The following is a 27,997-nucleotide window of genomic DNA, read 5'->3' as shown; positions in this document are numbered from 1 at the left end:
CCAGAACTCAATATTTGCATGATAAATTTTATTCCCGATGCGGGACAGTTTCCTTCCATCCCCCAAAAGAATCACATGCTGCTGTGGAGAGATCTAGGAGATTCTCCTATCAGCTCCAGGGAAGGAGTAAGAAAGGCAGGTGCTAGAGACAGGAAGGTTTTGCAGTTCCCCAGACTACTTATCCACCCTGTCTCAACAGAGGGTAGCTGCTCCCCACTATTAGTTCTTATCCACTCATCCCTTAAAAAAGAAAAAGCACCTTCATTATTAGAAAAAACACCACCACCTCAAGTATGGGGGAAGGGGTCCTGGGCCGAGACATGAGGTCAAGGATCGCCAGCGTAAGAAGGAAGAGTATAGAGGAGCCATCACTGTTTCTGCTGCAGGGCCTCCTTCCTTGCTGCATCCTGTAGCAACTGTGTATCCACCTCATCTGCTGGCAACTGCACATAGCGCACCACTGAGCCCCGGATGAAGCAGTTCTTCACAGATAGCTAGACAAAGGCAGGCAAATGTGAAAATACCCTTAAAAAGGTCCTCTACCTACCCAAGGGCCTCCTGCTTTTAGAGGTGTTTCCTCTTTTCCACCATCCCCAACTCACCATGTGAGGGTATTTCTCAGGATCTGTGACACTAATGTCAGTTAGTTTGATGTTGAGATACTAAAAAAAGATGAACACCATCATTAGCCTTAGAGACAAGATGCAAGTACCCAGCCATTAAGCAATCCCCTTTCTCCTTCCCCAAGACCGAATCCTGGTCTCTTGCTTTGTCTCACCTGATCCACAGAATGGAGGGTTCCACAGATGCTGTCAGGAGCAGAGGGAATGAAGAACCAAATTAGTTTAAGCCAAAGTCAACATACAAGTGATTTCTGAGCTAAGAACATGGTTGGGGGAAGTCAAGAATAAGTGGAAGCCAGAATAAGTGGGACCAAAAGGGGCATTCCTAAGCCCTGGAGTAGGAAAGACAGTGCTTCCAGAGTCGTGTGTTTAGACTGTACATCTCTCCCTAAACCAACCCACGCTTAATAGCTACCATTAAACACGGGACTTGTATTTCACCTGTAACTGTGCATAGCATTTGTAATTTTTATAGCCATTTTATAACCTTTTAGCTACTTTACAAAGTAGCTATGACTATCCAGAGGCTCAGAGAAGTTGTATAACTTGCCATTTAGAATAAACAGGGATTCAGCCCACATCTGCCTGACACCCAGAACCATCAGCTATTTTGAAACATTTATTGCTTTAGAACCAGAGCCCCATATGTAAAGTAGCTAGCATTGCTCTTGTTGATTAAGGCACAAGGGGCATTCTCTCCCTTCCTCAATCCTTGAGACCCTGAAATGTTAATAATGCTATCAAAACACCAGTGCTTCAAGCTCTGCTACCTCTCACCCAACTTCTTTTATAGTCAGTAGCTTCAACATTGTCTCACAACCTAAAATCCCATGAGTAGTATTTCTCCACCCACCACGTCCCCTGAATCCACATTGATTTCTAACACTTTTGTAATTTTCTTTCTAGTCTGACTTCTACAAACCAAGGTTTTATTACTTTATACCTCAATCCAGGCCTCCCTCCAACCTGGCCATCCTCACCCTAACCGTCCTGTGTGTCTTCACCCAGATTCTAAGTTTCCTTAGAACCATGGTTCTCAAGCACTGATGTGTGCTCAAAAGTTTTGAGTCCACGGTAAAAGGGGAAACGAAGGCTAGTATAGTGTGTGTGGAGTGTCTGTGCAGTGTACTAAAGGTTGTAACTGTCCTATTTTGGGGGGTATTAAAAATTTTTTGTTACTAGAATAAATGGCAGTTCTTTTAATCTTATCTTGCCAAAAATAAAGTTGGCAGTTCTCTGTTGGACCCTAATTTTTCTAAAATTCTAAGTTGCTGATATCCAGTATCTGAGACCTACTACTTGAGTGGTGGTTTCACCATATTCCTGGCTACTGAAAAGCCTTTGACAGTACCTACCACCATCTGCAGCAATAATATTTAGGAATTGCATAAGGTGATATTATTTCATTCAATCCTTTAAGAAGGAGATATTTGGCACAAAAGTGGTCTGATAACAAGCTTGAAAAGAAAGAGCTCTTCTCTCAACCCAAAGGACTACCTTCTAATCTTATAGTCCTTGCTTTAGGACCTGGGGCTAAAACACAACAGTTGCTTTTGCCAGGTAGAAGGTCTAGAAAGGAGAAAAGAGGAAAATAAAAAACAAGTCATCTCACAGAGTTGCATAGGGTTGGTCTTGTCCACACTTGTCTCTCTATATGGGCCTAATCTATACGCCATCAATACCATATGCACTACCAGTGTCATACATGGAAATCTCTGTTCTAAAAGGCAAGTCCCTCTCCTCACCTCTCCCTGCCATGTCAACGTTTCTTCCTCTAAGAAGTATTGTACATAGAAATGTGGAAGACACTGTTAGGGAGAGAATCAAATAATAAGTATCAATATTTTAAATATACAACTCAATTAAAGGATTTTTTTCTAAAGAACTGGGAACAGCCTAAGTGTCCAACGGCAAGGCCACGGTTAAATTAGTTACAGTCAGTTAATAAAGATACCACTCAGACATTAAGAACGTTAAAGATCAACTTTATTAACATGGAAAATATCTATAACATCTGTTAAGTGAAAAACAAGTTTCACAACTGCATAGAGAACATGATCCTGTTTTTAACTAAAAGAAAAAAAGCCAGACAGAATTGGATTTTAATTCTGGATGTGTCATTTACTAGTTGCATAGACCTGAGCAAGTTTAGCCTATCCGAACTTCAGTTTCCTCATGTGTAAAACAGCAACGATAGTATATGTCATATAGGGGTGTTATGAGAATTAAATTAGTTAATAAGTGTAAAGTATTCAGAATATTGCTTAGTCCTCAATTGTGAGCTAATTATCTTCTTTTCGATATGCATTTATTAAGCTCCTACTACATACCAGGCCTATGCTAGACATTAGGTAGACAATGGTGAGCTTAAACATGGTCCTGGCCCTATAGAAAAAATAGGCCATAAACAGTAAACGTACTTATCTGAAATGAAAATTTGACAAGAACCCACTAGGAAGAAAATAAGACTCTATGATAAAGGGGGTCTATTGGCTAGAAGGATCAGGAAAAGACTCTCCAAAGATACAGCATTTAATCCAAGTCCTGAAAGATGATTAGGAACTAATGACAAAAAGGGGTAGGTGATGTAAAAGTGGTACAGACAGAAGGGACCTCAGTGCTCGTTTATCCTTTACATTTTCTTTAACAAAAGAAAGATTATGCTACATATGCTATTCTGCAATAGCTTTTCATATAAAGACATCTCATTCCTATATGACAGCTGCATAATATGGTAGTATCATAATTTAATTAATCCACTCCCTATTAATAGCTCTTTTCAACTTTTACAGACATCTCTGTACATATATGTTTACTTGTGGATTCTTACATTTCTAGAACTTGGGTCAAAGGAGTATATAATAAGAAAAAAAATTATGTTTTGTAAAAGATGTCACTGATGCCTCCGTCCTCTGACCTCTCTGAACTCTTTACATATTTTTTCTTTGTATTTTTCTCCAATACAAGATACAACTCTCCAGCTAATCTGTCAGTTTAAAGCACAAGTCATATTCGTCAAATTATATTAAGAGGTTCCTGAGGAGGTGGACACGTCCATTCCCTTCAGACTTGTTGCAATAGGTACCTACCTCAGGTCATTCTTGAGTTCCACGACCACATCCTTGCCGACAAGGGACTTGAAAAAGGAATAGAAGAGCTACCGGGGAAGAGAGGGAAAACCATCATGTGGGAAGGGACATGGTAGTGAGGAGTGTCCTCCTGCCACTATTACCAAATACTGGTATTGGGATCCCCGCCACATCTCTGGCAGTTCTCAAACTTCACAATAAAAAACACTCGGTGACAGAGATGAACGACTGGTGCCCAAATGGTTCCGCACACTTCATTGAGCCCCTGACATAAAGCCCTAGAAAGAGGCTCTGCCCTGCACTCCTCAGGCTTTCCGGGCTTGTTTCTCAATCCACCATCTCTGCTGGGGTCCCGGCCCACTCCTCCTAGGGAAGTGTAGAATGTACCTCCCACCAAACTCTCGAAGCCGTCAGGAAAATGCTCCCTTCTTTTCCTTCTCCTGCTGTTCCTGCCGACTCTCCCTCGGGTTTTTTTCTCCTTATTAAGAGAAGAAAAAAAAAAATCCCACGTGCTCCTAGGTGTCTCCTCAAAGAACTTGAAACGCAGAAACTAAGGACGGAGGGCAGCCCAAGGCCCAACTCCAGCGCACAGAACAAAGCCGGGATCCTCACTCCAGCGCCAACTGTCCGACCCGCCCGCGCTCCCCAAGGGTGCCCCCTTGTGACTTCACGGTACCTACCATGGTGCTCGCGCAGCGGGCTGCCGGCCGGACTGGGCAGGCGACAGCCTGGTGCCGCGGGCTAGAAGCTGGGCAGCAACGGGAGCGCGAGCCCGTGTGTGGGGCGGGGCGGGGCGGAAAACGCCGTGGGAAGCTGGGAATACCGGTGGAGGGCGCGAGTCCGGCAGAGCGAAGGGCACACTAAAGCCGAGGAAGGGGTGGGGCTTCCTGCCTCCCGACGTCCTCCGGGAGCGGCGGCATCCACTGCGCAGGCGCCGCCCCAGCCTGAGGGCCGGAAAGGCTCCTGGCTTAGCCTACGTCCCGCAGACACTTCTATTGAAAACTTGGGGAGTTTGTGACACCTTAATTTGTACACTTTTCTGTATATCTTAAACTTCCTAAAAATGTTTTAAAAAGTAAAATGTTGAGTCCCCGAGATCAGCGGCCTGAGCACAAATCTTGATTTTATCAAAGATTCCCTCCCAATTAACCTATTTCTCCCAAGGACCCCAATCTCAGTCCACATTTCTTATACACTTTTGCCTAGAGCTGTCTTGTGAAGGACTGAGTAAAACCAAACAGACTGGCTTGAGGATAGAAATAGCCATTCTGTTATTTAACAAACAAATATGCTCCCCCCAAATACAAAGGGTCACAAACACTTCTAGACTCATGTCCCCAAGATTTTTATAAATATGCAATATTAAAAGAATAGATGAGAATTATAGAAATGTTTCTGCGTGTAAAGGATGTCATAATGGTCTTTGAGTGCATACATGCTGATCTCCTAAACTCCATCTATAAGTGACATCAGGACATCAAGCAGAAGTTTGCCCTGACTTGTTGAACCCTAAGCACCTAAATTGGTCTATCACTGAATATAAGCAGTAATTATAGTTACCAACTGCTCTAGCTGGGGCTAAAAATGCCTTATGATCAAAAGTTATTTTCCTGCTTGAAACAGCTTGTGAAAATTCAAATACTTTACCCTTCAAAATTAGCTCACAATCATACCACACATGCTCTCTCAATGACTTTCCCTTTTCCTTACTTTTCAAGATATACTCACAGTTTAAAAATACCAGAAATAATTTGCTTTAGGAACAAATTTACTGAGTGACAAATAATTATCCACACAGAGAGGAGAAAGTTGGGAACGGTGGAAATAAATAACAAACATTCAAATTCATCAGATGGTTCAAATAGGGGCCTAGGTTTCCTAAGAGTCTCATTCCAGAGTAAGAAACAGGACAATGGAATGTGAAAAGATGGCATATGAAACTCCTCCATCAGAATCCCCAAACGATGGTAACTTAGGCTCAGGTCCAGTCAATTCAAGAATCATAACAATGTCTGAAGAAGAGGGTAACTATTCACCTTCGAGGCACCCTAGAACCCTCCAGCTCCAGATAAGATTAATCTACTTCTTCAATGGTGGGGCCTGTGGCAGCCCTTCCAGGCACATTCCCTGTTCCACAGGCAGGCCCAGTGCACCCTCCCTGGTAGAGTTTTGTGACGACTGGATTACACACTTGTTCCAATTCCTTTCTCTTATGATCAAACTCATCTTTCTCCGCCAGTTGATTGGCCTCCAGCCATGAAAGGACCTCATTGCATTTATCCAGTATTTTCTTTTTATCAGTCTCACTAATCTTTCCCTTCAAGCCTTCATCACTCACAGCACTCTTCATGTTAAAAGCATAAGATTCTAAGGCATTTTTTGCAGCAATTTTCTCTCTCTGGACCTCATCTTCGGCTTTGTATTTTTCAGCATCCACAACCATGCGCTCAATCTCCTCCTTGCTCAGGCGGCCCTTGTCATTGGTGATGGTGATCTTGTTGGCCTTGCCCGTGCTCTTGTCCATGGCTGTTACATTGAGAATACCATTGGCATCGATGTCAAAGGTCACTTCGATCTGAGGAACTCCTCTAGGTGCAGGAGGGATTCCAGTCAGGTCAAAGCGCCCCAGCAGGTTGTTGTCTCTTGTCATGGCCCTCTCACCCTCATACACCTGGATCAATACCCCAGGCTGGTTATCTGAGTAGGTGGTAAAGATCTGCGTCTGCTTGGTGGGGATGGTGGAGTTGCGCTTAATTAGGACCGTCATCACGCCCCCGGCTGTCTCCAACCCTAAGGACAAGGGAGCCACATCCAACAAAAGCAGGTCCTGTACCTTTTCAGACTTGTCCCCCATCAAAATGGCTGCCTGTACTGCAGCCCCATAGGCCACTGCCTCATCTGGGTTGATGCTCTTGTTGAGATCACGGCCATTAAAGTAGTCCTGCAGCAGCCTCTGAACCTTAGGGATGCGGGTGGAGCCTCCTACTAAAACAATGTCATGAATTTTAGCCTTGTCCATCTTGGCATCACGAAGAGCCTTCTCTACAGGCTCCAGAGTGCCCCTAAACAGATCTGCACACAACTCCTCAAACCGGGCTCTGGTAATGGATGTGTAGAAGTCAATTCCTTCATAAAGTGAATCGATTTCCAAGTTGGCCTGGGTGCTGGACGACAGGGTCCTCTTGGCCCTCTCACAGGCAGTGCGCAGCCGCCTCACGGCTCGCTTGTTCTGGCTGATGTCCTTTTTGTGCTTCCTCTTGAATTCTTCCACAAAGTGACTCACCAGCCTGTTGTCAAAGTCCTCTCCACCCAAGTGGGTGTCCCCAGCTGTGGCCTTTACCTCAAAAATCCCATCGTCTATGGTCAGGATGGACACATCAAATGTGCCTCCACCCAGATCAAAGATCAGTACATGTCGCTCTCCCTGACCTGCTTTATCTAAGCCATAGGCAATGGCAGCAGCTGTGGGTTCATTGATAATTCTTAACACATTGAGACCCGCAATCACACCTGCATCCTTGGTGGCCTGGCGTTGAGAGTCATTGAAATAGGCTGGCACAGTGATCACAGCATTGGTGACAGGGTGGCCTAAAAAAGCCTCAGCAGTCTCCTTCATTTTAGTTAGTACCATAGAAGAGATTTCCTCAGGGTAGAAAGCTTTTTTCTCCCCTTTGTAGGACACCAGCACCTTAGGTTTGCCTCCTTCATTGATTACTTGAAAAGGCCAAAGTTTCATATCTGATTGCACTACAGGATCATTAAATTTTCTGCCAATCAGACGTTTGGCATCAAAGACAGTGTTCTGGGGATTCATGGCTACCTGGTTCTTGGCGGCATCCCCGATGAGCCGCTCGGTGTCGGTGAACGCCACGTAGCTGGGGGTGGTGCGGTTGCCCTGGTCGTTGGCGATGATCTCCACCTTGCCGTGCTGGAACACCCCCACGCACGAGTAGGTGGTGCCCAGGTCGATGCCAATGGCCATTCCCTTAGTAGTAGCCATGGTTTTCCGAGGCCTATTGAGAGCAAATGAGATGAAATCTTGGTGGAGTGCTTTTTATTTATTATTTTTAATTCTGGTAAAATACACATAACATGAAATTTACTATCTTAACCATTTTTAAATGTACAGTTCAGTAATAAGTTCATTCACATTGTTGTCCAACCATTCTCCAGAACTATTTATCTTGCAAAACAATTCTATGCTCACTAAACAACTCCCCATTCCCTGCTCCCACCAGCCCTGGAAGCCACAACTCTACTGTCTCTATGATTTTGACTATTCTAGGTAGCTCAAATGAATGGAATTAGATACTATCTTTCTTTTTTGTGACTGGCTTATTTCACTTAGTATAGTGTCAAAGTTCATCTATGCTACACCATGTGTCTTGATTTTCCTTCCTTTTAAAGGATGAATAATATTCCATTGTGTATCCACATTTATTCATTTATTCTCTCCACGAACACTTAGGCTGCTTCTACCTCATGGCTATTGTGAATAATGCTGCCATGAACTCAGCATACAAGTATGTTTTTAGCATACAAATATTTCTTCCAGACAATGTTTTCATGCTTTTCCGACAAGTTAGACAAAAGTATTCTTAGCTAACTACAAGTGGGAAGGCCGTGGGTGTTAACTGTCTTCAGTTTCTTATGTGTCCTGACTCAACTATCCTCTCCTATGTCTGTGATATATTTTATTCTGCAATTGTACCTATCTCCTGCTGAACTATGAGTATTTTACCTTCCGGTCTCTGCACAAGGCACTCTCCACACTTCGGATTAGCTGCTTTTCTGGGCTCCTTTACCCTCTACTAGGGATTTGTGGGAGTAAATCTGGGCTGCCAGGAACCCACTCAAGACCTCACAAGTTTTCTCAGGTTGCGGTGGTGAGTTCTAGCAGTCTTTTTGTCTAATCTTCCACCAAATAAAATCCTGTTATCTGGGGAAAATAACAGATAGGCTTATCCACCTCCTTCCAGCAGCTGTGAACAATCTTATCCACCTTTAGCTCCTCAAAGGATCCCCCTTCCCTGATTGACCAACACCCCATATCTTAGTCTTAAACAGGCTAGAGAACTTTGCAGCACTTTCTCAAACAAGGACCCACCAGTCGTGTCTATTCCCACCCCATTTCAATCAGCTCTCCTGGTTCACCTATTCTCCCGCCGCCTTCGTTCCAGTTTGGTAATGTTCGGATTGCGGAGCCCCTGTTGGTAGGGGCTCCCTCACATCCACACTGCGCAGCCAGTGGTGCCCCACCCACCCCCCACCCGCCCGCCCTACAACTTTGAGCTGGCTCCTGTCCTTTCATCCTGATCCATACTAGCCGTGAGGTCAGAGGCGGTATTTTCATTGTAACGCGACTGAGTTGAGCAGCGGCAACAGCCCCGCCCTCGTCCTTTCATAGCGTCACTCACCAGCCCAGCCAGGTCCTCCTCACCCTCCTGCCGCTCACATCCCCATCTCCCGCCTCCTCTCCACCGCCTAGCAAGCCCCAGAAAAGTCTGGAGAGTTCTGGTGGGGCGGCACCCAGGACGCTGATTGGTCTGGCAAAGACTGGGGGCAGGACGCAAGGCGAATCCCCTGGAATGTTCCCGACCAGGCAGCGCCTCCGAGCCTGGTGATTGGGTGAGCTGGGAACAGGGGGAGGCTCGATGAAGAATTATAAATGCAGAGCCGCTCGCCACGGGGAAAACAGCGAACCTGCAGAGACAAGCTAGTTGTCGAACTGCTGTCTGGTGTTCGTGAGCGCGCTTCCACGGACCCACTGCCTCCGAGGACGAACCCCTGCGGCACCTGCCTTCAGTTCCCGGCTTCGGAAAGGACCGAGCTTCTGTTCGCGGATCCCGGCCGCGGTTTTCAGGCCCGAACCTCAGCGCGGAGCGAGAGAGCAGGGCACCGGCATGGCTAAAACCACAGCCATCGGCATCGACCTGGGCACCACCTACTCGTGCGTGGGGGTGTTCCAGCACGGCAAGGTGGAGATCATCGCCAACGACCAGGGCAACCGCACCACCCCCAGCTACGTGGCGTTCACCGACACCGAGCGGCTCATCGGGGATGCCGCCAAGAACCAGGTGGCGCTGAACCCGCAGAACACCGTGTTCGACGCCAAGCGGCTGATCGGCCGCAAGTTCGGCGACCCGGTGGTGCAGTCGGACATGAAGCACTGGCCTTTCCAGGTGATCAGCGACGGGGACAAGCCTAAGGTGCAGGTGAGCTACAAGGGGGAGACCAAGGCGTTCTACCCCGAGGAGATCTCGTCCATGGTGCTGACCAAGATGAAGGAGATCGCCGAGGCGTACCTGGGCTACCCGGTGACCAACGCGGTGATCACCGTGCCGGCCTACTTCAACGACTCGCAGCGCCAGGCCACCAAGGATGCAGGGGTGATCGCGGGGCTGAACGTGCTGAGGATCATCAACGAGCCCACGGCCGCCGCCATCGCCTACGGCCTAGACAGGACCGGCAAGGGGGAGCGCAACGTGCTCATCTTCGACCTGGGCGGGGGCACCTTCGACGTGTCCATCCTGACGATCGACGACGGCATCTTCGAGGTGAAGGCCACGGCCGGGGACACCCACCTGGGAGGGGAAGACTTTGACAACAGGCTGGTGAACCACTTCGTGGAGGAGTTCAAGAGGAAGCACAAGAAGGACATCAGCCAGAACAAGCGAGCTGTGAGGCGGCTGCGCACCGCCTGCGAGAGGGCCAAGAGGACCCTGTCGTCCAGCACGCAGGCCAGCCTGGAGATCGACTCCCTGTTCGAGGGCATCGACTTCTACACGTCCATCACCAGGGCGCGTTTCGAGGAGCTGTGCTCCGACCTGTTTCGGGGCACCCTGGAGCCAGTGGAGAAGGCTCTGCGTGACGCCAAGCTGGACAAGGCCCAGATCCACGACCTGGTCCTGGTGGGGGGCTCCACCCGCATCCCCAAGGTGCAGAAGCTGCTGCAGGACTTTTTCAACGGGCGCGACCTCAACAAGAGCATCAACCCGGATGAGGCGGTGGCTTACGGGGCGGCGGTGCAGGCAGCCATCCTGATGGGGGACAAGTCCGAGAATGTGCAGGACCTGCTGCTGCTGGACGTGGCTCCTCTGTCGCTGGGGCTGGAGACTGCCGGGGGCGTGATGACTGCCCTGATCAAGCGCAACTCCACCATCCCCACCAAGCAGACGCAGATCTTCACCACCTACTCGGACAACCAGCCCGGGGTGCTGATCCAGGTGTACGAGGGCGAGAGGGCCATGACGAGGGACAACAACCTGCTGGGGCGCTTCGAGCTGAGTGGCATCCCACCTGCCCCCAGGGGCGTGCCCCAGATCGAGGTGACCTTTGATATCGACGCCAATGGCATCCTGAACGTCACGGCCACGGACAAGAGCACCGGCAAGGCCAACAAGATCACCATCACCAATGACAAGGGCCGCCTGAGCAAGGAGGAGATCGAGCGCATGGTGCAGGAGGCGGAGAAGTACAAAGCCGAGGACGAGGTCCAGCGCGAGAGGGTGTCTGCCAAGAACGCTTTGGAGTCGTACGCCTTCAACATGAAGAGCGCTGTGGAGGATGAGGGGCTCAAAGGCAAGATCAGCGAGTCGGACAAGAAGAAGGTGCTCGACAAGTGCCAGGAGGTGATTTCCTGGCTGGACGCCAACACTCTGGCCGAGAAGGAGGAGTTTGAGCACAAGAGGAAAGAGTTGGAGCAGGTGTGTAACCCCATCATCAGCGGACTGTACCAGGGGGCGGGTGGCCCCGGGGCCGGTGGTTTTGGGGCCCAGGCCCCCAAGGGGGGCTCTGGGTCTGGCCCGACCATTGAGGAGGTGGATTAGGAGGAGGCTTTTCCAGACCTGGTCACGTTTGTTATGAAAACAGATGGGATTCGAGACTTTGCATTGCCATATATTTGCCTTTCATCGGCTCTCAATTTTGCAAGCTGTCTGTAAAGTTTAGCTTTGTGTCTCTTTTGGTATAGTTAGGAACTGCCTTTTTTTTCAATGTTAAGTATAGAGATGATTTTATACTGCCACCTTTTGTCCATTTCCTTTTCCTGTAATGCTCATACTAAACTTGGGCCTTTTTTCCCAACTCTTTACTTCAAAGTAAATAAACTCAAAAGAAGTCTAGTGGTGTTTGCCTCTGAGTTTTATTTTGAGGTCCGAAGAGTCTGCGGTTTGTCTTAACAGCATTTAAAATTGAATGGTAATTTGTCTCTTAGGTGAGGTTATCATTAGCATTGTGATCCCTTTCTTTTAGCCAAGTGGTATCCTTAGGAGATTAAAAAGAAAAATCCTGCTTATTTACAGTAGGTTGGGTCTGTGAGTACAAAAAAAGTAAGCGCTACTGGCCTGGTGACCTTAAGGTTGGTGAGAGGGTCAACCCTTGAAGAGTAGCCTCAAAAGGGACTTGGGGGTGGGTATGTTCTGGGAGAAGCAGGCAAGGAAGAGGCAGATGGGAAGGTCATAGCTACGCATTCTGTAAGTGCCCTTCATTTATCAAAGCCCTGAAATTTAATCTGAATTCAATATGATAGAGAAGATGGGGTCTAAAATAGTGAGATGTGAATTTAAGCACAGGCTTGCTGCTGAGTTACGCGCAAGTGCATTAGCCACTGTGATCCCTACTCATTTCATTTTAAAATGAAATGGTTTGGCTGATGCCTCAGTTTAGAATTTATGAAAGGATGCTGAGATAGAAGTGCCACATTTCTAGCAGTTGTTAACTACATTTTAAATGTCCTAGTGAGTACCTTAGGGAGGCATCATTGAGAGTTTGGTGTCCCCGCAGGACTCCAGTGTTTTAGTGCTGTTATACGCCAGGCACTGTGTTAATTCTCATTCCACCACACTAATTTAGGTAGTGTTTGACTTTCACAGGTGAATATCTGGGGACATCTAAAAGTACTGGCGTAACTAAAATTGCTTAAAGGTTAAAAATAGGCTCCAGTTCAGCAAAGATGTTGAACCTGGATTCCAACTCTGGTTTTACAGGTTTTTGCCATGCTGCCCCAAGTCCACAAGGCTTGTTTGTGCATGTCTGGTTCTGGGTTATGTTTCTACCCTAGGTTTCACAATCAGTACCCCTTTTACCTTTATTCTGTGTAATGCTGAACAATTATGTCAGATAAACAATAGGATTGATGACAAAGGTTTAGTGTTTTTTAACTCAGAAGAGAAAAAACCTGCAGCCCTGTACTCACTAACCTCACCTGGAACTCTACAGACTTCTTCCCTTGGAGATGGTTCATGCCCTAGCTGCTATCATCCTAGAAGTAACCCCCTTCACAGCCTTCTTGTTGGAAAAAGCCTGGCATAATCCTCAAGACTTTCAGAGTGAGCCCCTTTAAAAATCAATTGTATCTGCATTTGTTATAGAGTACATCTGGGGGTTACAAACATATTTTAGAACTAGTTTGAGGTGGTGGTTGCATAACATTGTCAGTTTACTAGGTACTACTGAATTGTACTTTAAAATGGTTGTCATGTGAATTTGACTTTGACAAAGTTTTAAAAATTATATCAACATTCCATAAAAGCACTTTGTGAGCTTATGTGTGCCTCAAAGCCCACCAAACCTTTCACTAAATATTTGCCTAGTATTAAGAGAATGGCACACACAGATACAGACCTTGCCCTGGAAGTTTGGAAACAGAAATCTAAGAAATGCTTAGGCCTCCATGCCAGCTTATAAAAGCACATTCAACTGTGAAGATAGTTGAACTGTAGCACTGTGGACTCCAAACAACACAAATCAATCTTCGTGGGGATATACATTTGCTATAGGACCCTTAGAGCTGCAGGAGCATTTGTGACTGTCATCCGCAGATAATAGTGACTCTTCAAACCAGCAGCCACTACCACTACTTGGGGCAAGGTGGGGGGGTGGGGTGGGAACAGGAAATAAGGCCGTTGGACTGAAAAGGGTAGAGATTGGCAGGGACCTACCAAACACCTTTGATAAGAGAGTTTAGTGAAATCTCCTGAAATAACCTTGGAGAAAATAAGAGTTCCACTCGAGGTTACTGAGCAGATGTTTTATTAAGAAATTAATATAAAATAGTATTGCCTGCAAACCCTTGCACAGTGTACTTTGAAAATACTTTGTAAGCTCAAGGAGATCAAGCTGAGGCGATATCATAGAATTAGCAAAGAGAATGCAGTGCCATCCCAGGAGGAAGTGATGTTTTGGGTAGCGAAAGAAGCTTTGGGGAGGGGAGTGCCTTGAGAAAAAAATTGTAGGTGAGGAAATTTTGAATGGAATATCTCCCCTGATTCCAATCTCATCTCTTATCTCCCTATGCCAGCCCTCAAAAAGCAGGCGGCTATGGTAATGCCACTGATTTCATACACCTTTTGAACTCAAGACACTGCTTTATTAGTAACATATATACTTACTATTATTTCTGGTGCTTAACAGACTTCTGTCATCAAAATTGCAGAAAAACATACTAAAAAAACTTTATAAATGTGAGTGAAGTAGGCAGGTACGTGAGTTTTTGGTTAAAAGAGATGGGGTTATTTCAAGTGAAGATCCAATACTAGCGATTTCTAAGGGGGCGAAACCTAGGTAGGAATAAGAAACGGTAACTATCATCATTCTTCATTCTATTTGATCAGCTGAAGTCAGTCCTCTTGGGTCACCTCTAAGGTAACCAGTGCAGTTCTGTGGGACACAGCAACCCCAACCAGTCCGTTGTCCTCTCCTACCCCCGCTCGGTAAAAAGACTGAGGCAGTGGAGCGAGTTCTCACCCTGACGGCCCCTGTCCCACCAAGTCAAAAACCAGAGAAGAGGACACGATGGGAGAGAACGGTTGGGAAGACGGAGGAATCCAGAAGACGAGAATTACTCCCGAAGGTTTTCGACATTTTTACCCCTCCAAATGTCGATACGAAAAGGATGGACTAGAGCCAGGCAGTGAGGTAGCGGCGGACAAAAGCCATCAGGCTGCCATCCGTCGTTCGTCCCAGCCCCAACTCGGTGCACGGTCGCCTGGGGCTGTGGGGACCTTCCCTTCTCGCGTCTGACCACCCAATTCCTCTGGCTTCGTTGTTGTATGAGTTACAAAACTTTCCACTTTTTTCTCCTGATACATTAAAGAATTCTAAAGGTCTCTCTCTCTTTTTTTTTTTGTCCTTTACTCCCGTATCGAAAAAACAATCGCAAAACGCCAGCACTGGGCAGGCAGCTTTGCGGCCAGCCCCGCCGTGAGGCCCGGGCGCTCGCTCCGCCCAGCCCTGGCTCCCTAGGTCAGAGGCCGGTTGGCTCAGGCCCCTTTACCATGTTTCGCGCCGTGCCCAGAACGTTCTGGAGTTTTTGGGGCTGGAAGTTGGGGACTGACTCCTAGAACACTCCTTAACAAACTGCGACACCCAAGTCACCCTACTCCCCCACTCGATCCTGGAACATCAAGCTTAGTCACGGCTCTGCATTTAATTTCCAGAAGATTCTGGCACCCTCTACCAACCTAGCCATAGTAACGCCCCACCCCCGCCAATCTTTTCTCCTCTTTCTGACCTAGCAGTCTTTTAAAAGGAAGGGGAGGCGAGTTTAGGAGAAGCTGGGAGGGTGGGAGCTTGTAGGGGTATGGTTGTGAGGCAGAAGCAGGAGGAGAGTCCTTGGCTTGTTATATATCCCCATGGGTGCTCCTAATGCACACTGAGCCCTGACATATTCACTCTTTACTCCCTTCTTTTGTGGCCATTTTAGAGAATGAAATGACCCATTGATGTGCCAGTAGTGGGAGGAATCCAAAATAGGAAGTATGAAAACGTGTAGGTTCAATTACCTGTTCTCTACCTGTCTGTGCCACCAGACCAAGCCACTGAACCTCTGATCCTTTGTATTCATCTTTGTGAAAGGGTTTGGCTGAATGCCCTCTGCCTAGAAACTTGAGATAGTTGCTACCATAAACAAAGTAATACATAGTTCTGGTAGTAGTCCCTAACCTTGTAAGCACCTCAGTAAGAATGATTTAATTAGAGGTCAGACCCGAGAGTATGGGACCCCAACAAAAGGGAGAAGGGGGCAACTTTTGAGCACTACTCTTTCAAAGGCACTGAACTAAGCCCTTATAATCCTATTAATCCTTATTGCTACCATCCTATGAAATAGATATGTTAATTCTATTTTAGAGATAAAGAGACTTGTGTAATTTAGGTAACTTAAAAGCTTCAACAAAGAAGTAGAGTCCAGATACAAACCCAAGTCTTCTCTTTCCCAGTTTTTTTTCTCCACACTCCTGGAAATTTCCGGAGTTCCCAGGTCATTGAAGGCTTTGCCATTTGCTTGTTAAAAATGCTTGGCTCAGACGTGGTTCCATAGTGTAGCAGTTAGCACATCTGCTTTATATGCTGAAGGTCCTGGGTTCACATCTGCTTTAGATGCTGAAGGTCTTGGGTTCACGCCCCAGTGTGAGCCACAGTCCATGGTCTATGGCCATGCCACCCTGAACAAGCCTGATATCTGATCTCGGAAGCTAAGCAGGGTTGGGCCTAGTTAGTACTTGGATGGGAGACCACCTAGGAAGACCAGGTGCTGTAGGCATAAATAATAAATAGTTAAAAAAAAAAAAAAGCTTGGCTCTAGGTTTCATATCAATTATCTCTTGCTTTTTTTCTGGATAAACAGAATTATACATTTTTTTTTTAATGAATAAAATTGAGGTGACACGGTACTGTTTGAGAAACTATAGGACAAAGCAGAGAGAAGAAAAAAGATTTTGAAGCTATGGGGTGAGAAAGGCTTCCCTCTCCCACATTTCCTGCCACTGGCAGTCAGCAGCCATCAGTGTTCTTGGCAATCCCTTTCCAGTCCCCCACCCTTAAAAACACCTGACAGCCCGTCCAGCTTGGGGAACCTGAACTTTGCTACTTCCAAACACCAAACCAGATAAAAACTTGTGAACCAAAATGGGGCTATGCAATAAACCTGAAAAGCTTGCGGGGTGGGGCGGGGGAGGTGTGGGGGTGTGCAGGGCAGAGCCAGGGGCAGCAGCACATAGCAGGTCTGACAAGCTCAATGATCAAAAGTAACAATACAAAATGGTCTGATCAAAAATTCCTAACTGGACAGATCATAGTAGTCACGTCTCAGGCCTACAGTTTCCTTCGCAAAGGTCAGTCTTTACCAAGTGAGCTCTGTCCACTGTACTTATGCACTGAAGATAATATACCTTTGAAATGTCAGAGTAATTTTCTTTTCCTACCCCTGGAAGTCACAACTCCCGACATCAGAGCACAAGACCACCAGAGCATGAGACCACAGAATACCTCATTGTTACCTTGTTCCCCAGTACCATCTCTATGTGCTGTAAATGCCACCAATATAAAAGTATGTGTTTCTCCATTTTGCCTTTTATCCCATCCTAGAGATACACCCCCACCCCATGCTTTCTCCTGCTTCCTTAATCTACCACCAATGGATTTCATGCACCTTTCTTAGGTCTTCTTTGATTCTAATGTATAAAATATGCTGCAAAACTGCCATTCTCCAGATCTCAAGAGCATTTGAGATCTTGCTCCCCAGCATATGTTGTTGGTTTGGTTCAAATAAACTCGTAAAAATTCTCTACAGGTTTGGATGTTTCTTACATCAACAAACCTACTTACAAAATTAATCAAGTTAAAGTTCTTGAAAATCTCTTGGAGTTCTTATGGGCAGTTTAGACATCAATTAAATCTGTAACTGGATTTCTGCCTTGGGAAGCATCAGTGTAAAAGGAAAGACAAAGTTCAGGAGCCCCTCTTCCTGTTAGGAAATAGAAAAGGAACATAGGTGTTTAGGTTTCTAAACCATCCACAGTGCGTAGTCTGACTGTCTGATTCATGGAAAACAGCATTTCTAGTGGATCTTTTTCTTCCACCCACCAGCCGTAAGAGCCCCTACCACCACCTGTCTCCGCCAGGTGATGGAGACAGGGATGTCTTTTGCTTCTAGCCAATAGAGAAGTATTCTAAATTGCAGAGTTGGAGAAAAGGAAGGAGTGAATCCAGACTATAGCTGGTAGCAGCTCAGGGTGAGGAAGCTTCCAGAGAGGGGTGGGTGGGTGGGTGGGGGTGAGGTTAAGAGTCTCTGTAAATATTAATACACTGGGCAGCTAAAATGGAATTTTGGAGAATCTCCAGGCAGATTGCATAAAGAAATAGAAAATTCCTTAAGTTTAACCAGTTTGCTTAGAATAAGGAGGTGATTTATTAGGGAGCTACATCTGAATGTAAAGTTACTACCTGCACACACAAATGCACAGCAAGCTTTTTGCAACATCAGCAACCTTTTTGCAACATCAGTTTAGATTAGTTTGAACAAGTTATAAACTGAATGCTTCCAAATTCTAGGAAGAGGTGTTTTGATAGTGGACAGGTGTGTGTGTAAAAGATGCCAACTGAGCAAAGTCTTCAAAAGTGTTCCTTCCCTTCTTCAAAAACTGCCTCCTCCCACTTGTGTTCTTATGTTTTCTGTGCTCAAGACATGTGGATATAGCAATGAGTCTATTTTTCGGTGGGTTGTGAACCCAGTACTTATGCTTTACTGTACCTCACCTTTTCACTTCGGGCACCTAACTAAGGGGTCTTGCAACCCCACAAAGGATGAAGGAAAAAAGGCTGAAACAAATTACCAAATGTGACTGTTTTTAAAACAAAAGGGAGGGTAATTCATAGTAAGTTGGAATTGAGGATGAAAAAACTAAGCGGGTTCGTTAAGTGCACCGCAAATAATCTGAAATTTTACAAGGGCTAGAACTAGAAGCTGGGTCAAGCGAAAGCCTTCCACCTCACAGCAAATTCCCAGCATGTTTAATTAAAACAGGCCACCTCCCAACCAGCTGTGCCATATGATGGTGATAAAGAGAATTTAACACCTTGCCTCTCCCTCGCACTCATCCCTCCATTTATTTCAAAATAGTGGAGAGCCTAGGGGCTGCAAAAGCAGGGCCAAAGAACGAATTCCAGACTCTGAGGTTAACCCTGGTCCTACCCCACACTCCGAGGCTTAAGCAGGAATTGAGAAGGCAGAGAGGAGGGACAGGACTGGCTCGGACACCAGGCTAGGAAGCAGGAATGAAAGGCAGAAGTCCAAAAGGCCTTAAGGCCAAGTTCTACGGGAAATTTCTTCTTCACAACCGAGTCTAGCCTGAGGCAAAGAGGAGCGACTCTGGGCGTGGACCTGGCGCTGCGAACCCAGCCCAGCCCTTCCCTCTCCCCACCCCTGAACTATCTCATTCCTTCTTCTGCAAAGGGGACCTTTCCCAGTTCAAGAACCGCCGGTTTACCTGATTGCTTTTCATTTGAAAATTCAGATTCCCCCATCCCCAGATAGTCCATACGTGTAGGTTAAAGATGTCAAACACTACAACGCATTATCTCTTTCCTTCTCCTCCCCATTTAAAAAATAAGATGGGAAACGCCATGGATGGCCAGGAAAGTCCAGGCCGTAAAGACGCTTGGCTAGCCGGCCCAAACGCGACCCTGTCCGTCAGCGACAAGGTCCAGAGTCTCTCTGGCCCACACTTACTCCCAACCTCTTGAAGAAATTCGGGAACTTTTCTACCTTAAATCATCAAACTAGTTTGAACCGCACCAGCCTTTCACGCCCTACAACTACGTACAAGCAAAGAGCTGACTCTTCCCGTCAATTTCAACTGGGTTGCAGGCGGCCAACATTGCCCATGAAACGTAGACTGAGGGGCGGAGTCACGCCCACTCTTCACAGCGCTGTTCCCTCCTCCCTTTAAGACTCCAGTTCCCTCCTCCCTTTAAGACTCCAGTTCCCTCCCAAGAATACGAGAACCGTCTGGAGAGTTCTGGTGGGGCGGCACCCAGGACGCTGATTGGTCTGGCAAAGACTGGGGGCAGGACGCAAGGCGAATCCCCTGGAATGTTCCCGACCAGGCAGCGCCTCCGAGCCTGGTGATTGGGTGAGCTGGGAACAGGGGGAGGCTCGATGAAGAATTATAAATACAGAGCCGCTCGCCACGGGGAAAACAGCGAGCCTGCAGAGACAAGCTAGTTGTCGAACTGCTGTCTGGTGTTCGTGAGCGCGCTTCCACGGACCCACTGCCTCCGAGGACGAACCCCTGCGGCACCGGCCTTCAGTTCCCGGCTTCGGAAAGGACCGAGCTTCTGTTCGCGGATCCCGGCCGCGGTTTTCAGGCCCGAACCTCAGCGCGGAGCGAGAGAGCAGGGCACCGGCATGGCTAAAACCACAGCCATCGGCATCGACCTGGGCACCACCTACTCGTGCGTGGGGGTGTTCCAGCACGGCAAGGTGGAGATCATCGCCAACGACCAGGGCAACCGCACCACCCCCAGCTACGTGGCGTTCACCGACACCGAGCGGCTCATCGGGGATGCCGCCAAGAACCAGGTGGCGCTGAACCCGCAGAACACCGTGTTCGACGCCAAGCGGCTGATCGGCCGCAAGTTCGGCGACCCGGTGGTGCAGTCGGACATGAAGCACTGGCCTTTCCAGGTGATCAGCGACGGGGACAAGCCCAAGGTGCAGGTGAGCTACAAGGGGGAGACCAAGGCGTTCTACCCCGAGGAGATCTCGTCCATGGTGCTGACCAAGATGAAGGAGATCGCCGAGGCGTACCTGGGCTACCCGGTGACCAACGCGGTGATCACCGTGCCGGCCTACTTCAACGACTCGCAGCGCCAGGCCACCAAGGATGCAGGGGTGATCGCGGGGCTGAACGTGCTGAGGATCATCAACGAGCCCACGGCCGCCGCCATCGCCTACGGCCTAGACAGGACCGGCAAGGGGGAGCGCAACGTGCTCATCTTCGACCTGGGCGGGGGCACCTTCGACGTGTCCATCCTGACGATCGACGACGGCATCTTCGAGGTGAAGGCCACGGCCGGGGACACCCACCTGGGAGGGGAAGACTTTGACAACAGGCTGGTGAACCACTTCGTGGAGGAGTTCAAGAGGAAGCACAAGAAGGACATCAGCCAGAACAAGCGAGCCGTGAGGCGGCTGCGCACCGCCTGCGAGAGGGCCAAGAGGACCCTGTCGTCCAGCACGCAGGCCAGCCTGGAGATCGACTCCCTGTTCGAGGGCATCGACTTCTACACGTCCATCACCAGGGCGCGTTTCGAGGAGCTGTGCTCCGACCTGTTTCGGGGCACCCTGGAGCCAGTGGAGAAGGCTCTGCGTGACGCCAAGCTGGACAAGGCCCAGATCCACGACCTGGTCCTGGTGGGGGGCTCCACCCGCATCCCCAAGGTGCAGAAGCTGCTGCAGGACTTTTTCAACGGGCGCGACCTCAACAAGAGCATCAACCCGGATGAGGCGGTGGCTTACGGGGCGGCGGTGCAGGCAGCCATCCTGATGGGGGACAAGTCCGAGAATGTGCAGGACCTGCTGCTGCTGGACGTGGCTCCTCTGTCGCTGGGGCTGGAGACTGCCGGGGGCGTGATGACTGCCCTGATCAAGCGCAACTCCACCATCCCCACCAAGCAGACGCAGATCTTCACCACCTACTCGGACAACCAGCCCGGAGTGCTGATCCAGGTGTACGAGGGCGAGAGGGCCATGACGAGGGACAACAACCTGCTGGGGCGCTTCGAGCTGAGTGGCATCCCACCTGCCCCCAGGGGCGTGCCCCAGATCGAGGTGACCTTTGATATCGACGCCAATGGCATCCTGAACGTCACGGCCACGGACAAGAGCACCGGCAAGGCCAACAAGATCACCATCACCAATGACAAGGGCCGCCTGAGCAAGGAGGAGATCGAGCGCATGGTGCAGGAGGCGGAGAAGTACAAAGCCGAGGACGAGGTCCAGCGCGAGAGGGTGTCTGCCAAGAACGCTTTGGAGTCGTACGCCTTCAACATGAAGAGCGCTGTGGAGGATGAGGGGCTCAAAGGCAAGATCAGCGAGTCGGACAAGAAGAAGGTGCTCGACAAGTGCCAGGAGGTGATTTCCTGGCTGGACGCCAACACCCTGGCCGAGAAGGAGGAGTTTGAGCACAAGAGGAAAGAGTTGGAGCAGGTGTGTAACCCCATCATCAGCGGACTGTACCAGGGGGCGGGTGGCCCCGGGGCCGGTGGTTTTGGGGCCCAGGCCCCCAAGGGGGGCTCTGGGTCTGGCCCGACCATTGAGGAGGTGGATTAGGAGGAGGCTTTTCCAGACCTGGTCACGTTTGTTATGAAAACAGATGGGATTCGAGACTTTGCATTGCCATATATTTGCCTTTCATCAGCTCTCAATTTTGCAAGCTGTGTGTAAAGTTTAGCTGTGTGTCTCTTTTGGTATCGTTAGGAACTGCCTTTTTCAGTGTTTTTCAAATTTGTCTCTGAAAGTAGGTGACCTAAGGACCTTGCTACTGGCCTATATATATTTTATTTTTCAGCTGTCTACTATTTGAGTTCAATATAAAGTTAGTTTGTAACTTGATTCACTTGCTCGTCTTTATTTTGCCTTTGTGGTATAGCCAATGTGTTCTGTAGAATTATTTCCACTGAATGTAACTTGGTACTCTAAGGGTGTCTTTCCTTTATCTCAAGTGAACCAACACTGCCACCCTCTGTCCAATTTTTTTTTTTTTGGTTTTGTAAATACCAAAGTCATGGAATGGTTTTTTAAATGACTTGTATAGTGAGGATGAAAATAACAATAAAATGTTAATAAAGTTTGCCTATGTTTTTTGTTCGGGAGGGATAATGGACTCTTAAATGTCTGAATTCCATAGACTGAAAGGGATAGTACATCTGAAGAGAAGTATACATGTCAGGAGCCATGGCTATGGCTATGTTTGTTGGGACTTAATCTAGGCGGTAAACAACATATGTTAGAAAACAAAAATTCTAAGTGAGCATTTTGATTGGAGTGGGGCTTGTTTTAGAAAAAACAAGGGAGAGGAGCTACAAAAGGTGTTTGGCGAGGAGAGGTTGATGTGGGTTTAAAGTGTCACTCTTGCACTTCAAATGTACAGAGGTCTTCAGTACCCCCTTTTGACCTATGAGTCTTCCAGTCTTTTATTTAGGTTTAATGCATTTATGAGTGTACAAAACAGCAAAAATGAGATGCAGATTCACATTCCGATTGTAAATCCCACCTGGTGATCAAGTACAAATTATTTAGCTTTTCAGTTTTGGTTGTCTCTTTTTATTTTGTCTAAATGGCCTTAATTATAAAGTTCTATGATTATTTTGAGCAGAAATGTGTATAGACATGCAACACCTTCAGCCATGGTCATCCTAGCTGCAATTTTCCAAGTGAGAGCCTGGAAGAGTTAGATACTCAGAGTTTGGGGGCATGGCAATAAAGAGGGATGGGCCAGGCACTACCAGTTTCTTTGAGTTACCCCAATGATCCTCAGAAATCCTCATCCCACCACCCTCTACACATCAGGTATTCTAAAGCTTTTTTTTTTTTTAATAGGTAAGCATGTGGATGTGGTTACTTCAACTACATGCAGGGCAATACTAGCAAATTTATGAAGAAAGAAGGACATCAAAGCTGTACAGTTTAGAGCTGGGAAGATCTGCTTTCCTCCCACACATGCCCTTTCTTAGGGGGATTCTTCTTGCCTAGCAGTTAGGTGCCCTGAACACTTCCTCTAGCCTGAGAGGACCCTAACCTCTTTCCTGCCTGCCAAAAACAGCCTGGAAATAACAACTCCGGAATCAAACAAATTAAAGTTCCTTGTTATATCTTTCAATAAATCCTTACTGTCTGGGAAAATCAAGCATTTTAGGAATGACAAAGCATAGGAAGCCCTCCCCAAAAGTTTGTAAAGGAAAAGAAATGTAGTAAGAGTTCTTTGGTTCCTGGGCCAATTCTCAAAAACCTTTTACTTACAAGATAGGTGCACTATAATATAGGCTATGACCATAGCACATACTAAGTACAGTAGAGGGAATAAATCCTTTAGCTTCGAGGCATGGTTCTTCAACCTAATGATATCTTAAAGTCATTTGGGAAGGTTAAAAAAATAATACAGGTGCCAAGCCTCCCACAGGCCAATTCAGAATCTCTAGGAGTGGGCTAAGGCATTATATAGAGTTCAAGTTCTAATGTGCAGCCAAAGTTGAGAAAACGCTGCACCAGAGACTACTCCTGATTGTACTTTTAGGGGCTTAGAGAGGATGGGAAAGGGAAGCAGGAATGTGTCAGTGCTTCCAGGAGCAGCAGCTGATGGTAAGGGGCTTGTTGCTGAGTGGGAGGCTGAAGGCTTGAAAGGCCTTAAAGTGTGATCCACTGGCTGCAGCAGCAATAATAGAGGTTAGGGAAATCTCTAGTAACAGCATCTCCAGCAACCGTATAATGGAGCAAAAAAGAATTCCTGAGTCTGGGCCAATTAAGTTCATGATACCCTCATTAGGAAAATGGTTCATTAGGAAGCAACATCAGAGTATATCGTTGCCTACATGTACAGGTACACATCTTGAAACTTAAAGCAAAATCACTTTGCAACATCAGCCATAGGTGGAAGTTGGCCCCTAGGAGCTGAGAAATGTATCAGATAAGTAAATATCATAGGATTCTTGAAAGAGATTTTTTTGATGGAAGGCTGAAACTTTGGGGGAAGGGAGGGCAGAATAGAAAGATAATTGCAGGAGAAGAAAGTAAAAGTATATATTTCCTGCACTCACAATGGCCTTCTTCCAAGTTTTATTCTATGCTCATTGTGCCTAAATTGTATCTCAAAAAGGAGACTGATTTGTATGATTTGGAACCTACAAGTCACCGTTATATGTGGCTTTTGTGCAAAAGATGAAAAAGATGCCAACATACATCAGGGGATGTAGAAGGGTCCAGGTAGGATTTGGGATAATATTCGAGTTGATGAATTAAGGGCCAAGAGCAAATGACTAGGGAAGGGGGAATAGGGCCTGGCTGTTGCCACCCCACACTAATTGGTTTGCTTCCAACGCTACCTTCAATATGGTGCTATTCAGAGCATAATGAATATGTTCACTGTTTCTGACTAACTCCCAGGCCTTACACTGCTCATGAAAAAAGATATGAAGAAGCAGGGAGTGGGGAGTACTTGTTTAATGGGTATAGATTTTCAGTTTGCACGATGAAAAAGTTCTGGAGACTTGTTACACTATAATGTGAATATACTTTATTGAAGTGTACACTTAAAAAAGGTTAGAATGATTTTTAAATGTTTATCAAATTGTGCATTTTAAATGTGTGCAGTTTATTGTAGTCAAATACACCTTAAGACAGTATTAAAAAAAGACATAAAGCTTAATGAGCCTGACAGGTCTTTGGGCTCCATTAGGGTTGCGAATTCAGATTTCGCTTTTGGCATCCCTTGAGAGTGACCCAGACCCCAAGCTGGGACAGGTAAGGACAAAGGAAAAGGCTATGATTCATTAACAACTCCAGAAGGCCCCATGCTGCTAAAAAGAGCGCTTAGCTGCGCATGCGTCTAGCGGGAGCCGGGGACTTTCTCTAGCCTGGCCAGTCAGGTCACCTGTTTTTTGTTTTCCAGAATTCACAAAACATCTCCGAATATTTGCCTAGAATAGTGTGAGAGTGTTCAATATTCACTGACTGGTAGCCTCTCTTTTACTTTTTTGTATTCTCGTTTGGAAGAAAGATGGAGAAATATCGCGGGTCGAACCAGGCACCTAAGAAGACAGCTATGGACGTCAGGCCCCCGACCTCACGCCACCATAAATAGCCCGGCGCCGGCTTTGGGGTTCTCTTTCTGAGGACAGTTCCGTGCGAAGAGTGGTTCTCTGGTATTGCTCTGGTGGCTGCTGCGCAACCCCTAAACGAGGGGGGATGGGTGCCCTGGTCATCTTTGAGCAGCCGACCGCGGGCAGGTATTTCGAGTTCTTGCTGGTTGAGGGGGTCGCAGGCTTGGACTGAGCAGGATGAACCATTTTTGCAGACTAGAGTTTCTGATGTCTCCGTGACGCCACCACGTGGAACTGACCCAGTCCGGAGCGGGGGCGACTCGGCTAGAGTCGCCCCGGCGTTTGCTGACCCATTTGTTTCTTTACAGGCCCCATATTCTCCCAGGAGGGTCTACAGCGCCACGAGGGTGAGTGGGTTGTGCGAGATGCAGTGGCTGGTGGTTGCCCTGGGGTAGGACAGGGGTGATGATGACTCCAGGTGACTCACTGAGTGTCTCGCTGACGCCATCACCGCAGCGCGCTGACCACCTCCCTCCCCAGGCTGGGATCCTCAGTATCTGGGTTCAGGAAGAAGTTGATGGATAGGAAACCTTAATCACTTTTTCTTGTGTTTACTTTCTCCGTTAGGGCTTTGAGACGTCCACCGGTGTGTTTTCCTTGAGTAAAGGTGAGAGTGGTCAGCGGTTCACAGACCATCTTCGCAAAGCGCTTTACTGCTTTTTAATGAATACTTGCATCTGCAAACATTTCACTTGGTTTACATTTTCCTTGTAACAGTTACTTTTTGAAAATATAACACTCCGTATTTTTGTCTAAAACGGGTTAAACCTGTTTCTCCACGTTCTCTACTGTCAACTCCCCAATATGCTGGGGCCCCCCTGGTGGAGCTATTCTATGCAGTTCTCAGTTTATCACCTAGGTCTTTCCTCTCCCAAACTGCCTATCCCTGTGTCTTTGAATGTACTAAATCTTTTCCCAGAATGGCTTCCATTGATCCAGGTCTCCCTAAATTGGGAATGATGATTTCTCAGACTAGAGTCTCTGACACTGGTCCTGATGTCAAAAATTAAGTTCTGACTCATTTGGGGAACTGGCTACTTTGGTCTCTGAGAAGGACCAATGAGAGTGCCATAACTGCTTGCTCTTCTCATTGCTTACTCTGTTTTCATCTTTCTAGCATGAGCTCTAAAAGCCCAGCCAGGGGCATGCCCCTTCATAGAGATTCACCATTAACCTGATGACTGAAGGCCTTTGGTTACTCCTCTTGGAGAAGTGCTGTTGAGATGGCTGGAATGCCTAGGTGATGGTTTCTGCCACTTAAGGTTATGACAAGAGCCATGATCCTTCTATCTGGCTTACTGTGGTGAGTATGCAGGTTTTTCTTCAGCCCCAGAGTGGTAGTGATGACCTGGTTAGACTACAGTCTCAGCATTTCTCTGAGGATCTTTGAAACCACATGATCCACTTTTAAACTTCCCTTTTAACCCTGTGTAGGAACTCCCCTGCCCAACCAGCTTCATGTTTTAATGACAGTTGTCTGCATGGTTCTAATGCCTTTTTTTTTTTTTTTAAATGAAATTTCAGGATTTTGCCGTCAAAGGATGCCCTCTTGTCTCATGTTGGGCAGATCCCAGGAACTTAACATCTTTCTACATTTCCTGCATTCCTGCTCACCAGTGTGAGCAGCTGTCAACTTATTGGAGTAAAAAACTGCCTAAAAATTTGGGAGTGCTTAAATATCAGCTTTCTCTTCTATACTTTGTCCTACAAGAAGTGTTTGGTTGTATCAAAAGGATTCCAATAAAATATTTTGAAGCAAATAAAGTAGATTCTTTAGTCTCATTGAAAACAAGATTGTTCAGATTGTTAAACAAGATTTAGGAAAATGAAAGGTAGTAACCACCAGCGAGGGAGCATTACAGTTGATATTTAGTTGTATCTCTTTACAGGTGTGTACAAGAAACAGCTTGTATGATGCACCGACATTGATGTTAAAGTTTTCTCGATTGATTACCATAGAATTCTAATGTGTTAGAAGTTAGTTACAAGCGTTTGGGGTTTTTACGATAATATTGGCATAGGCACCTAATTTCTTTTGATGAATTTGTGAAAAGTTGTCCAGATAAGTTTTAAAAGAATATACTAGTAGTTGGGATAGTTTGTTTTACAGGATGAAAAAAATTGTGGCGATGAATGGTAGCCATCATTACTCCAAGTGGTATTTCTTTTTCTCATCAGTTTCTGTACCTATTGACTTTTTTAACATGCTGGTCATTTTTAAATTTTTTCGATTAGAGTTGACAGCATTTTAGTTTCAGGTGTACACCATAGTGATTAGACCTGTAACTTACAAAGTGATGCCTTTGCTTCGTTAAATTCTTAACTTGGCACTATATATGGTTATTACATTATTATTGACTGTTTCTTATGCTGCACTTCATATTCCCATGATTATTTTGTAACCTATTTGTACTTAATCCCTTTTTCATCCAGCTCCTCTCCCATCTGGTAATCATCTGTTTCTGTTTTGTTCTTTAGATGCCACATGTGAGATCATATTATTTTTTTGATTGACTCATCTGGACGTTTCCAGCTTGGTCTCTACTACTTACTGATAGCAGATTTTTTCTATCCTTTATTTTAATCACATTTGCTAGTTATTTTTTTCTCTTTGAAATTGTTATGTTA

The 27,997-nt window shown here is 46.7% G+C and overlaps 4 protein-coding genes, 1 long non-coding RNA gene, 2 other non-coding genes and 1 pseudogene across 12 annotated transcripts; 6 read left to right on the top strand and 2 right to left on the bottom strand.

Annotated features, from left to right (window-relative positions):
* Window positions 1–7: 7 nt before the first annotated feature.
* LSM2 (LSM2 homolog, U6 small nuclear RNA and mRNA degradation associated) lies at window positions 8–4,519 on the bottom strand. The gene is made up of 5 exons (XM_039882997.1): window positions 4,393–4,519; window positions 3,713–3,780; window positions 779–809; window positions 603–662; window positions 8–494 (listed from the first exon to the last, which is right to left on the bottom strand). Exons 1-5 carry the CDS (start codon window positions 4,393–4,395, stop codon window positions 369–371), a joined length of 288 nt encoding a protein of 95 aa, XP_039738931.1. The 5' UTR covers window positions 4,396–4,519; the 3' UTR covers window positions 8–368.
* On the bottom strand, window positions 4,392–9,243 carry LOC120618911 (heat shock 70 kDa protein 1-like). 6 transcript variants are annotated; one of them, XM_039882990.1, is made up of 3 exons: window positions 9,130–9,229; window positions 8,454–8,651; window positions 4,392–7,725 (listed from the first exon to the last, which is right to left on the bottom strand). In XM_039882990.1, exon 3 carries the CDS (start codon window positions 7,710–7,712, stop codon window positions 5,787–5,789), a length of 1,926 nt encoding a protein of 641 aa, XP_039738924.1. In that variant the 5' UTR covers window positions 7,713–7,725; window positions 8,454–8,651; window positions 9,130–9,229; the 3' UTR covers window positions 4,392–5,786. The 6 variants fall into 6 exon arrangements, with proteins under 6 accessions (XP_039738924.1, XP_039738928.1, XP_039738925.1 ...); XM_039882994.1 differs by lacking the exon at window positions 9,130–9,229 and adding an exon at window positions 9,036–9,074; XM_039882991.1 differs by lacking the exon at window positions 8,454–8,651 and having other exon boundaries at window positions 9,130–9,243.
* A 138-nt stretch (window positions 9,244–9,381) lies between these two features.
* On the top strand, window positions 9,382–11,835 carry HSPA1A (heat shock protein family A (Hsp70) member 1A). Its single transcript, XM_039882989.1, has one exon. The coding sequence runs from the start codon at window positions 9,616–9,618 to the stop codon at window positions 11,539–11,541; it is 1,926 nt and encodes a 641-aa protein (XP_039738923.1). The 5' UTR covers window positions 9,382–9,615; the 3' UTR covers window positions 11,542–11,835.
* A 4,302-nt stretch (window positions 11,836–16,137) lies between these two features.
* On the top strand, window positions 16,138–16,253 carry LOC120618960 (uncharacterized; annotated as a pseudogene).
* A 3,159-nt stretch (window positions 16,254–19,412) lies between these two features.
* Window positions 19,413–22,344, top strand: HSPA1B (heat shock protein family A (Hsp70) member 1B). Its single transcript, XM_039882986.1, has one exon. The coding sequence runs from the start codon at window positions 19,899–19,901 to the stop codon at window positions 21,822–21,824; it is 1,926 nt and encodes a 641-aa protein (XP_039738920.1). The 5' UTR covers window positions 19,413–19,898; the 3' UTR covers window positions 21,825–22,344.
* A 3,018-nt stretch (window positions 22,345–25,362) lies between these two features.
* Window positions 25,363–27,133, top strand: LOC120618909 (uncharacterized). The gene is made up of 5 exons (XR_005657328.1): window positions 25,363–25,495; window positions 25,678–25,716; window positions 25,937–25,976; window positions 26,487–26,672; window positions 26,894–27,133. It is a non-coding gene; the product is annotated as an uncharacterized LOC120618909 (long non-coding RNA).
* LOC120618977 (small nucleolar RNA SNORD48) lies at window positions 25,771–25,835 on the top strand. Its single transcript, XR_005657336.1, has one exon. It is a non-coding gene; the product is annotated as a small nucleolar RNA SNORD48 (small nucleolar RNA).
* Window positions 26,322–26,389, top strand: LOC120618976 (small nucleolar RNA SNORD52). Its single transcript, XR_005657335.1, has one exon. It is a non-coding gene; the product is annotated as a small nucleolar RNA SNORD52 (small nucleolar RNA).
* Window positions 27,134–27,997: the final 864 nt, after the last annotated feature.

The sequence above is a fragment of the Pteropus medius genome, unplaced genomic scaffold (genome assembly GCF_902729225.1).
Source record: "Pteropus medius unplaced genomic scaffold, Ma_sr-lr_union100, whole genome shotgun sequence".
NCBI classification, from domain to species: domain Eukaryota; kingdom Metazoa; phylum Chordata; class Mammalia; order Chiroptera; family Pteropodidae; genus Pteropus; species Pteropus medius.
This window is presented reverse-complemented; position numbering and strand designations above follow the sequence as displayed.